General features: G+C 46.9%; 1 protein-coding gene across 12 annotated transcripts in view; it reads left to right on the top strand.

Annotated features, from left to right (window-relative positions):
* CAST (calpastatin) overlaps positions 1 to 12,367 on the top strand; it is a 124,229-nt gene that overhangs the window by 89,662 nt on the left and 22,200 nt on the right. For all 12 annotated transcript variants that reach the window (XM_043913667.1, XM_043913668.1, XM_043913666.1 and 9 more), the window contains 5 exons: positions 919 to 1,020; positions 6,088 to 6,171; positions 7,118 to 7,165; positions 8,669 to 8,764; positions 11,208 to 11,303. In XM_043913667.1, the coding sequence (XP_043769602.1) occupies positions 919 to 1,020; positions 6,088 to 6,171; positions 7,118 to 7,165; positions 8,669 to 8,764; positions 11,208 to 11,303 (426 nt within the window). The remainder of the gene's footprint in view (positions 1 to 918; positions 1,021 to 6,087; positions 6,172 to 7,117; positions 7,166 to 8,668; positions 8,765 to 11,207; positions 11,304 to 12,367) is intronic.

Consider the following 12,367-nt stretch of genomic DNA (forward strand, 5'->3'; position numbering starts at 1 on the left):
CCCCTCGGGCCTGCGTGGCATAGTGAAACCAGTCAGGCTTATATTGGTCAGGCAGGCCTTCTCTGTTTCTACAAATGCTCATGGGTGATTTTGGCACACGTGCCTTGGTTGTGGGAGAGGATTGTCTCACCATTACTCTACACAGAAGGGCAGGACCCCAGAGACAGCACTCTCTGGGGACATCAGATCTCTGACTTGATTTTCTAAAGGCCTTGACTTCCTGTGACCCTCACGGGGAGCGTTGCTGCAGTTACTCTGTCCACCTTGACCACAGTCAGCTATAACCTGATTCTTAGGAATCCTGAAAGGCGGCCCTGCAGCTCTGGGCTGGATGAGAAGACCTGCCCTGTCTGCGGATTGCCCAGATACTGCAGGGAGGAGTTTTCTGTGGGCGCTGCTCTGCCTCTGGCTCGTGGAGTGGCCGGTTTATTTTTTATCTGGAGGAGCAGAGGGCACCACACCCCTGAGAGTGGGAATTCCTACATTTATGAGCCACTTCAGGACCCCCTGCTTCCTGGGCTCTGCTGGGCTGAAGGACATGGGTTGTCAGAGTCATTTTAAGGGACCTGTGTTCAGAAAAATAAAAACAGTACTTTGATATTGACACAAGTATTTTATAATTATTACGGTACTTGCACCTCTCGCTTGGTAAGAGGTGAAGTGTACCCCCAGGAGCACCGTTAATGTACAAACGGGTCCCATCCCATGTTTCCTCTCACCGGTAAGTTCTTATTTCTTTCTCTTTTTTTTTCTGCTGGGTTTCAAGTAAAACTGCCTACCTAGAGTCCTTCCTCAAGCCATAGTTCATTCTTAAGAGATTTACTAACAAAATGTGAATGTCTCAAAGAAGTAGGTGGCTTGTCTCGGCTGAGGAGGGCGTCTCCTTTTTAACGTACAGAATTCTTTGCTTCTCCTCAGGACGCCATGACTGAGCAGGCCCTGGAGGCCCTGTCAGCCTCCCTGGGCACCCGGAAGCCAGAGCCGGAGCTCGACCCCAGCTCTATTAAGGAGGTCGATGAGGTACTGACCTGGGAGCTCACATGCAAAGCCTGTTAGTCTGCAGCTTACAAGGTTACGAAACTAATGCCCAACACATGTGTGGAACTTTTGCACCACTTTTGTTTTTCGTAGGGATCTCAAATGAGCTGAGCTTTGTTCTGCCTTACTTCCAGGGTCTGGCTAATTCAGATATTTTATTGCTGGGGAGTTAGCAACCAGGAAGGATATTTGAGTGTTTGTCTTATAAACCATCCAGAATTTTAATACTTCAAATGAACGACTAATCTCCTTTGCCAATTCTTAAGTGACACCTGGCTAAACAAGATAACGTACAGGCGGTGGCCTGGTGAGAAACAGGTTTGTCTGCTCGTATGGAAATTGGAAATCTGTCTTTTCAGAAGGGTTCTAGGTGCTTCTCTTTATAAAAAAGAGGGGAGATGGCTGCAGATGGGGGGTGGGAGATCCTTTATATAACTCTGGGGAAAAGTGTTGAAACCTTGTCGCCAATTAGAATAAAATCAAGCAATAATTGCTTTATAGCTAGAACAAATGCATGTTTAGAGTGTGGAGCTGGGGAGTTGCTCATGTTTGGTAGAAGAGAGTTTTCATGTTAAATTTCAGTTTTTAAAGGATTGTTGAGTCCTCTGGGGGAAAACAGAAGGAGAAGCAGAGGGCCCTTCTGGGAACACCCGGGGCCAGGCAGTGGTGGGGGGCCCTCCTGAGGGCACCCTTGGCCAGGCAGTGGTGGGGGGCCCTCCTGAGGGCACCCCTGGCCAGGCAGTGGGGGGGGCCCTCCTGGGGGCACCCCGGGCCAGGCAGTGAGGGGGGCCCTCCTGGGGGCACCCCGTGCCAGGCAGTAGGGGGGGCCCTCCTGGGAGCACCCTGTGCCAGGCAGTGGTGGGGGGCCCTCCTGGGAGCACCCTGTGCCAGGCAATGGTGGGGGGGCTCTCCTGGGGGCACCCTTGGCCAGGCAGTGGTGGGGGGCCCTCCTGGGGGCACCCTGTGCCAGGCAGTGGTGGGGGGCCCTCCTGGGGGCACCCCGGGCCAGGCAGTGGTGGGGGGCGCCCTCCTGGGGGCACCCCGGGCCAGGCAGTGGTGGGGGGCGCCCTCCTGGGGGCACCCCGGGCCAGGCAGTGGTGGGGGGCGCCCTCCTGGGGGCACCCCGGGCCAGGCAGTGGTGGGGGGCCCTCCTGGGGGCACCTGGGGCCAGGCAGTGGTGGGGGGCCCTCCTGGGAGCACCCTGTGCCAGGCAGTGGTGGGGGGCCCTCCTGGGAGCACCCTGTGCCAGGCAGTGGTGGGGGGCGCCCTCCTGGGGGCACCCCGGGCCAGGCAGTGGTGGGGGGCGCCCTCCTGGGGGCACCCCGGGCCAGGCAGTGGTGGGGGGAGCCCTCCTGGGGGCACCCCGGGCCAGGCAGTGGTGGGGGGCCCTCCTGGGGGCACCCGGGGCCAGGCAGTGGTGGGGGGCCCTCCTGGGAGCACCCTGTGCCAGGCAGTGGTGGGGGCCCTCCCGGGGGCACCCCGTGCCAGGCAGTGGTGGGGGGCCCTCCCGGGGGCACCCCGGGCCAGGCAGTGGTGGGGGGCCCTCCCGGGGGCACCCCGGGCCAGGCAGTGGTGGGGGACCCTCCCGGGGGCACCCCGGGCCAGGCAGTGGTGGGGGACCCTCCCGGGGGCACCCCGGGCCAGGCAGTGGTGGGGGGCCCTCCCGGGGGCACCCTTGGCCAGGCAGTGGGGGGGGGCCCTCCCGGGGGCACCCCGGGCCAGGCAGTGGGGGGGGGCCCTCCTGGGGGCACCCCGGGCCAGGCAGTGGTGGGGGGACCCTCCTGGGGGCACTCCGGGCCAGGCAGTGGTGGGGGGACCCTCCTGGGGGCACCCTGGGCCAGGCAGTGGTGGGGGACCCTCCTGGGGGCACCCTGGGCCAGGCAGTGGTGGGGGACCCTCCGGAGCGCCCGCCTCCCAGCGCAGGTGGCAACTGGCGGCCGTCGCTGTCACAATGCTGCAGCCTCCCCTGTCACTTCCTGTTCCGGGTCTCCGGGGGAAGGTGGGTCTCGGCCACTCCCAGTCCCAGTCTGGGACCGCCCGGTCCCCAATGGGCCAGTTTCTATCATCGACCCTCTTTGAGGACTCGCCGGGCGCCGAATGGCATGAAAGGCTTTACGAAGGCAAAGGCAAGGGAGCGGGAGAAGCCACCCTTGTCCTCCAGGACCAAGTAATGTACTGGGGGGAAGCGGAACTTGGATTGCAACAGGGTGCGAGGAGGCACAGCATCTCGAGGAAAGGGTGGTCCCGACAGGACCCTGGGGGTCCACCACCAAGGGCTGCGTGGCAGCTCGCCAAGGGCACTTCTTCCTCGGGGCTGTTTGATTAGGGTGGTTTAAGAAGATGGTAATTTGGAGAGGGAAAGTATAAACATAAATCCCAGGATGAAAAGACTCTTAAAGTGACTAAAATCAGATGAGTAGATGTAAAACAAGTTATGTCAAAATAAGTTTTAAACAGTTTGGGTTTAGGGATGTAGAAGAATTAAAGTGTTAGTCACTCCGTTGTGTCTGACTCTTTGCGACCCCATGGACTGTAGCCTGCCCGGTTCCTCTGTCCCTGGACTTCTCCAGGCAAGGATACTGGAGTGGGTCGTCATTCCCTTCTCCAGGGGATCTTCCCAACCCAGGGATCGAATTCAGGTCTTCCACATTGCAGACAAATTCTTTAGCCTATGAGGCACCAGTTCAGTTCAGTTCAGTTGCTCAGTCGTGTCCGACTCTGCAACCCCATGGACTGCAGCACGCCAGGCCTCCCTGTCCATCACCAACTCCCAGAGTTTACTCAAACTCATGTCCATTGAGTCAGTGATGCCATCCAACCATCTCATCCTCTGTCGTCCCCTTCTCCTCCTGCCTTCAATCTTTCCCAGCCTCAGGGTCTTTTCAAATGAGTCAGTTCTTCACATCAGGTGGCCAAAGTATAGGAGTTTCAGCTTCAGCATCAGTCCTTCCAGTGAATATTCAGGACTGAAGGACTGGTTGGATCTTTTTGCAGTCGAATGGACTCTCAAGAGTCTTCTCCAATACCACAGTTCTAAAGCATTAATTCTTCGCTGCTCAGCTTTCTTTATGGTCCAGTTCTTACATCCATACATGACTACTGGAAAAACCATAGCTTTGACTAGATGGACCTTTGTTGGCAAAGTAATGTCTCTGCTTTTTAATACCAGGGAATGTATTAAATTTCTTCTAGAAAACTAGCAAACTCCTAAAATTTGAACAAAAAGAACAGTTCATTTTCACTCTTTCCACTAGTTTTCCTTTTTAATTATATGTAAAGTATGAAGATTTTCTAACCCTCTGGATCCTTATGTTGAGTTTGGTTAGTCTGCTATGATAACCCCATAAAGGTTGATATGGCATAGGAGTCCACGGCCACTCCAGCACATTCTATGCCAGGTGATGCTTCAGAGAGGAGGTCCATGCCTGCTTGCCATTCTTATAAATAATGTACCATGGCATATTTATTCTGTAGTGATACCTCATTATTAATCTCCCCTGATTAGGGCTTCCCTGGTAGCTCAGTTGGTAAAGAATCTGCTTGCAGTGCAGGAAACCAGGTCTCTATCCTTGGGTCTGGAAGATCCCCTGGAGAAGAGAATGGCAACTCACTCCAGTACTCTTGGCTGGACAATCCCAGGACAGAGGAGCCTGGAGGGCTGTAGTCCATGGGAGTCGCAAAAGAGTCAGACATGACTTAGCGATGAAACCACTACCGTTTCTAGTGCAGTTATCTAGTCTGCAACTATGTCAATTCAGGGGATGTTTATTTTCATCACCTGTTGAATACAAACCACAGTGCAGGCATTTAAGAAATATAAAAATCAAAGAGGAATAGAAAGGTATCTAGCTGTGCATATGACTCACTGTTCACAAGCCCAAGTGGGGGCACAGTCCTATATGGGTGACCCTTTCATGAGGACTGTTTTATAGCTAGAGACCTCACAGATCCCTGAACTGGGGAGAACTTCTGTGTAGTAGGACTTCCTCTATATCCTGAAGTAGAATATAACCAGAAATATTTTTTAAAAATCCTTTCATCCCTTAATGACAGTTATTATTCTATAGAACAATAAAACTATAATCCCAAAGCCTAGAAAAAGTACCTGGCTTATTAAAAGTGCTCATTAAATATTTTAAAATTAATCAACTAACTAAGCATTCGATGGAGAACCACCGTCTTAGGCTGAGGTGTACATGGGAGCAATAAGGTGAGCTAGAATCAGCTAAATACCACCACCCCCCCCCCACACACACATATATACACATGCTTTTGTGCCCAGTAGCTCCTTGGCTTGTGATTTAAATCTGTATCTTCATACTGATACAAATTATTATGTATCATGAAACTTCACATTACCCACCAGTAACTTACAATGCAGATGTTCCATCCTGAAAGCCACTGATGTGCTATGGAAGTGCACTTTTATGGACATGCATTCGGTTGCTCATGGTTCAGTAATCCAGTCAATCTTGGTGTTACTGAAGGGAGTTCTTTGAAAAAAGTAAAACCAGTTATCCATGGATCAGCCAGATTTGTGATGGGATGTCTCTCCCATTTCTCATCTGTTTCACACTGAACAAGTTTAACACTCCTGAGCGTTGTTTTGTTTTTTTCTCCCCCTTAGGTAAGTACCTCATTGAGTATGACAGATGAAGGCTGTAAAATAATTGCAACTAACTTGTACCCTCTTCCTAACTTCCTTCAAAGAATATTTGTTTCATTTTCTCTGCTGGTCTTTACAAATCAAGAGAGCTAGGTAAGGGTTCTTAAAGACGTAGCCCCATTTTACAGCTGAAGAAACTGAGGCAAAGAAAGTCTAGGTGGCTTCCCAGTGTCACGGAGACAGGGCAAGGACACCTCCCCGGGATTCCTGGCTGGCTTGTTTTTCCTCTGCCTCTAGTATCCCTATTCTGCCTTTCTCCTGGCTGCTTACTAGGCCCTTTAATCTGATCTGGTCTTCTCCTCGACACCCATGGGGTCCATAGAGTGATGTCTTATTTTACCTGTATGATCCAAATGTTGTTTTTCCCCCTCCACTTTCTTCAGGCAAAAGCCAAAGAAGAGAAAGTAAAGAAATGTGGTGAAGATGAGGAAACAGTCCCGTCGGACTATAGATTAAAACCGGCCACGGTAGGTTGCTCACCTCATTGCATGCCGGCGGCTCGCTGCTCCTGCCCATGTGTCCTGCTTTGCCCTGTCTGTCCCCAGGAGGCTTCAGGGCATGTCTGTCCTGGTTCAGATAACAACTCTGGAAACCCTGAAACTTTTATTTTCTGTCCTGAACAGTTGGACCCTTTAAAAGAGGGTTTCCTAAGTAGTGACCGTGTGTGGTCACTAAAATTTCCACAAATTCAAGTGTTTGCTATTAACCATTCTTGACACAGATCCTTAACCTTAAAGTGGAAGGAATAATTGTGAGTTTATATTTTCTCTAACTGCCGATGGATAAAAGCACATAGACCTTGTAAGTGGTAGAGAAACATATAATGATTTACCAATGTCTTTAGTGAAAGTAGTTTTGGTTTGGCGTGAGGAGACTGGACTTATCCCTGTAATTATATTTGTCATTTATCTTTGAAATAATACACATAAACGTCTGATGGAAAATAGTTGCAATGCTTATATATGGAAAGTATAAAGTATTTTAAGAAATATTCTAGAATGTGAATGTCCAAACAATTAAAACAGTTTTATAGGAATGAGATCTACCTCTTCACCCTGATTGGAGAATCAAAACCTTTTTTTCAGCCTTTCTTTGATGAAGCTGCATCTTTCTTGCCAAAGAACCTTTTAAAAAATTCTACTTCTTTATCCAAAGATGGAAATTATTTTTCAGTAACTTTAAAAAAAAAGTACTTGCATTGTTACTTTATAGCATTTGGTCTTGATTTTTATAACTCAGTTCCTTATTCTGATACTTTATTTAAAAAATTAATTTGAAATACAAACTCACTCCAACATATCGGCAAAAGATAGTCTCTTCTCTCATACCCTGGAATTTCAAAAACAAACTTAATGGGATAAGAAAGCAAAATTTATTGTTTCATTTTAAATGAATTTTCAATTTCATTCACAGGATAAAGATGGAAAACCACTCTTGCCAGAAGCTGAAGAAAAACCCAAGGTGAGGAAATAAGTTTTTTTCTGATACTTAAAAAAAATACAATAGAACTGTAAGATATAAACAGATAATTTTCATAGACCAGATCTCACTGTGGACACTCGTATGCCAGCCTAGTATTAAGGAGAAAGGAACTTTTGACAGCAACACTCGGCCATTTCACACATTTTAATGATTATTTACCTCATGAATTATTACCTATTACAAGTTTATAGGTGACGTTCATTGAATATAGGAGCCAATATCAAGAGGGCCCTCAAATTAGGTCATTAGCATTTCCTTTGATCCTAATCTCATCATCAAATGCTCTGATTCTATACCACCTTTACTTAATTTGGTGTTAACCAGCATAGTTACCTGTCAGGAAGACACTAAGCAGCTACATCTATTAGTCACTTACTGTGTGCCTGACACTACACCAAATGGTGTTTGTGTGTTATCATTTTGAGTCCTCACTGAATGAGGAAGGCACTAGTATTATCCCCATTTTACAGGAAATTGAGACATAGAAGGATCCTGTAAATAGCCCAAAGTCAAATGGCTAGGAAGTAGCAAGGTCTGGGCTCGAAACTCAGTCTTTCCATCTCTGGGCTGAGCTTCTGAATTACATGCCATGTGGTGCTGGAGAAGACTCTTGAGAGTCCCTTGGACTGCAAGGAGATCCAACCAGTCTATCCTAAAGGAGATCGGTCCTGGGTATTCATTGGAAGGACTGATGTTGAAGCTGAAACTCCAATACTTTGGCCACCTGATGCGAAGAGCTGACTCATTGGAAAAGACGCTGATGCTGGGAAAGATTGAGGGCAGGAGGAGAAGGGGACAACAGAGGATGAGATGGTTGGATGGCATCACCGACTCAATGGACATGGGATTGGGTGGACTCTGGGAGTTGGTGATGGACAGGGAGGCCCAGCGTGCTGCGGTTCATGGGGTCGCAAAGAGTTGGACATGACTGAGTGACTGAACTAAACTGTCTGTCTTAGATTAGGGCATGTGGAGATTTTGACCAATTACAGTAAATAAGTAATACCACTTCACCGGAAGGAACTAGGGATAACAGAACTTTCCTGCCAAAACCCCACGTTCTCACAGAAAGAGACTATATGATCTATGTTTCCTCTGACTTATTTATGACGGAAGTCAAGAGGAAGTATAAAAAACAATCACATAAAGAAAAACAATGCAGCTCTTCACTGGAAATGGGCAATTTTATTTGAACAAAATTACTTAGAAATTGAAGTATCAGGAAAACTTTTAGCTGAATAAACCTTTAATATTTTTTGTGGTACTTGGGTGCTCAGTATTCATTATTTGTTGCATGACATTTATCTCATATTGATAAATGAAATGTATGCCCTGTATCAATTAGCTTTGGGTTTTAGATCCTAAAATACAACCTAATATGTTAACTAGAAAAACTTTTTCTCTATGGAAGCTTTTTTCTTCTATCAAAGTAAAAAAAAAAAATAATTCTTTTCATACTATATAATATTCCTTATATTACAGCCCGTGAGTGAATCAGAACTCATTGATGAACTTTCAGAAGATTTTGACCGGTCTAAGTGTAAAGAAAAACAATCTAAGCCAACTGAAAAAACAGAGGTATGTTTCTAAAATTTAAAATCTCCAGTTTTGATTGTTTTTCAGTGTCTTTCTATGATCTTGAAAATGCTGAGACCAAAACTATTTTAGCAGGAAGCAGCTGATGAAAAGGCCCGTTTTGCCATATTTTTTCACATGCCGTGTTCATCTTGCCTGTTGATGGATGTGCTTTGTTTTCTCAAGCTGACCCTGATCTCCTTGCAGTTTAGGTCCTGTAACCAATTATTCCCTTCAGGAGAGCCTTCTCGCCCATGCTTTTCCTTCCATTCCTGCTTCTGTAACTGACCTACTTGAAGTTGTCATCACTTATCACCTCAAGACGGCCATGGCCCCTGTCTTTGGTCCCCTTCCAGCCCGCCCCACGTGTCCACTGGCATTATTCCTTTCTCAGGCATGTCTTTTCTCAGGAACAGGTGGAACAACACCCACCTGTTCCAACTCCAGGGGCTTCCCAAAAAAGTTCCTGCTTATTTATTTGAGTCTGGAGAAGGAAATGGCAACCCACTCCAGTATTCTTGCCTGGAGAATCCCACGGACAGAGCAGCCTGGCGGGCTACAGTCCACGGGGCCACAAGAGTCAGACACGATTGAGGGACGAAACCATAACCACCACCACCAGCGTCCTTTCCTACCAAGATGTGTCCCCTGTCACTAAACTCTGATGGTAGGCACTTAACGTGTCTTCAGGCTTTCCTCGTGTGGTTCCTTCTGCTTGAAATAACCTCTCCAAATTCTGTATCAGCTAAAATTGTAGTCAGCCCTAAAGGGCTCTGCTAAAATATGGCCTTTGTCTCCTGCATGTCCCTCCCCAAACCTTACCACCCTTCCAACTCTTAAGAAGCAGAATACAACACACCAGGGAAGTCTGTCATGCTTTCTTTTTATATCCTTGTTGGGACGTTTGTTGCAAACAAGGTTTTAGCTTTTTTGGTCTTTACTTCTCACATGTGTACATATTTTTACATAGTAAATTTCTTGAAAGAAGAGATCATACACTATTAATGATCATCTGGTAAGCACCTTGCATATAGGATTTGCTGCCATAAATGTCTGGAATAAAAGCAACCTGTTTGAAATTTTACTCTTGTGACAAAATGATAGTGACTCTCAAACTTCATTGTGCATCAAGATGACTGGGAGGGTTTATCAAAGCACAGATTACTGAGCCCCATCCCCAGAATTCTTGATTTACTATGTTAAGATGGGGCATAAGAATTTGAATTTCTAACAAGTTCCCTAGCAGTGCTGAGGTTGGTGGTCGCAGGACCTCATTTTTGAGAACTCTTGGGATAGTCTTACTACCTTGCATTTGTACCTAGCTATTTACAACTCACAGGGTGCTATAAACATGATGTATTTAAATATTGCATAACTGCAATATATATATATATATATGTATATATATATTACAGCTATATAATATTATATGTTATATAACATTATGTATTATATGATGGCAAATCATCTAAATAATAGGCACAGTGGCTGACTTTATTTTTCTGGGCTTCAAAATCACTGCAGATAGTGATTGCAGCCATGAAATTAAAAGACACTTGCTCCTTGGAAGGAAAGTTATAACCAACCTAGACAGCATATTATAAAGCGGAGACATTACTTTGCCAACAAAGGTCCATCTAGTCAAGGCTATGGTTTTTCCAGTAGTCATGTATGGATGTGAGAGTTGGACTACAAAGAAAGCTGAGTGCCAAAGGATTGATGCTTTTGAACTGTGGTGTTGGAGAAGACTCTTGAGAGTCCCTTGGACTGCAAGGAGATCCAATCAGTCCATCCTAAAGGAGATCAGTCCTGGGTGTTCATTGGAGGGACTGATATTGAAGCTGAGACTCCAATACTTTGGCCACCTCATGCGAAGAGCTGACTCATTGGAAAAGACCCTGATGCTAGGAAAGATTGAAGGCGGGAGGAGAAGGGGATGACAGAGGATGAGATGGTTGGATGGCATCACCGAGTCAATGGACATGGGTTTGGGTGGACTCCAGGAGTTGGTGATGGACAGGGAGGCCTGGCGTGCTGCGATTCATGGGGTTGCAAAGAGTTGGATATGACTGAGCAACTGAACTGAACTGAAAACAGTCTTTGAGCTTACTGTGCTATGCAGTAAGAGCACTTAGCATGTTTTATCTCGTTAAAGGCCTTGAGATGTAGGTACTGTCATCGTTCTCACTTTGCAGATGTGGAAACTGCATCTCAGAGAGGTTAAGTAACCTACCTAAGGTGAGAGGTAAAACCAAGTTGAAGTATGAAGTAGTGTAGCTGGAGAGGTTTAGCGTGCCTTGACTTATTCACTGCTCAGAATCCTTAGGCATTCAAGGAAATCATCCTCACCGCAGGTAGGGTAGCAGACTATTGTTGGTTCATTGTTGCTCCATTTTAATAACTGGGTATTTCAGAAATCCTCCGTTGTGCCTGCTTCTTTCTGCAGGCGTCTCCGGCCGCCGCCCCCGTGCCTGTGGCAGAGGACGTGCCTCGGACTTCCATGTGTTCCGTGCAGTCGGCTCCGCCCGCGGCAGCTCCAGCGGTGAGTGACCCTCTGGGCGCTGAGAAATGTCTTGAGAAAGCACTGTTCTTCCTCCCCTGCCCTTGCTGCTGTGTATTACCATTGTATTACCTTGCTCTAACAAGATAAAAATTAAATCTTAGATAGCTGTATTATCCTTCACCTTGGGCTCCAGGGAGGAGCTGGAAACTCAGGCTAGATTTAAATGTTTACACTATTTCAGGTGGTTTTATTTTTAACCTCTTGACATGCTTTCTAGCTCCTCAGCTACTGTGGATAATCATGCTTCTTCACTTTCCTGTGTCTTTCAAGCTGATTTGGAGTCCCACCAACAGCCAGAAGTACTTTTTATTAACTGTCCTGATGGAAAAGTCTGCACCTTTATCAGTGCAGTTCAGTCTCTCCGTTGTGTCTGACTCTTGGCAACCCCACAGACTACAGCATGCCAGGTCTCCCTGTCCATCACCAGCTCCCAGAGTTGATTCAAACTCCTGTCCATCGAGTCAGTGATGCCATCCAACCATCTCATCCTCTGTCATCCCCTTCTCCTCCTGCCTTCAATCTTTCCCAGCATCACGGTCTTTTCCAATAAGTCAGTTCTTTGTATCAGGTGGCCAAAGTATTGGAGTTTCAGCTTCAACATCCAATGAACATCCAGTGTTCCAATGAACACTCAGGACTGATCTCCTTTAGGATGGACTGATTGGATCTCCTTGCAGTCCAAGGGACTCTCAAGAGTCGTCTCCAATACCACAGTTCAAAAGCATCAATCCTTTGGCACTCAGCTTTCTTTATAGTCCAACTCTCACATCCCTACCTGACTGCTGGAAAAACCATAGCTTTGACTAGATGGACCTTTGTCGACAAAGTAATGTCTCTGCTTTTTCATATGCTGTCTAGGTTTGTCATAGCTTTTCTTCCAAGGAGCAAGTATCTTTTAATTTCATGGCTACAGTCACCATCTGCAGTGATTTTGGAGTCCAAAAAAATAAAGTCTCTCACTGTTTCACTGTTTCCCCATCTATTTGCCACGAAGTGATGGGACCAGATGCCATGATCTTCATTTTTTGAATGTTGAGTTTTAA

The sequence above is a fragment of the Cervus elaphus genome, chromosome 9 (genome assembly GCF_910594005.1).
Source record: "Cervus elaphus chromosome 9, mCerEla1.1, whole genome shotgun sequence".
Taxonomy (NCBI): domain Eukaryota; kingdom Metazoa; phylum Chordata; class Mammalia; order Artiodactyla; family Cervidae; genus Cervus; species Cervus elaphus.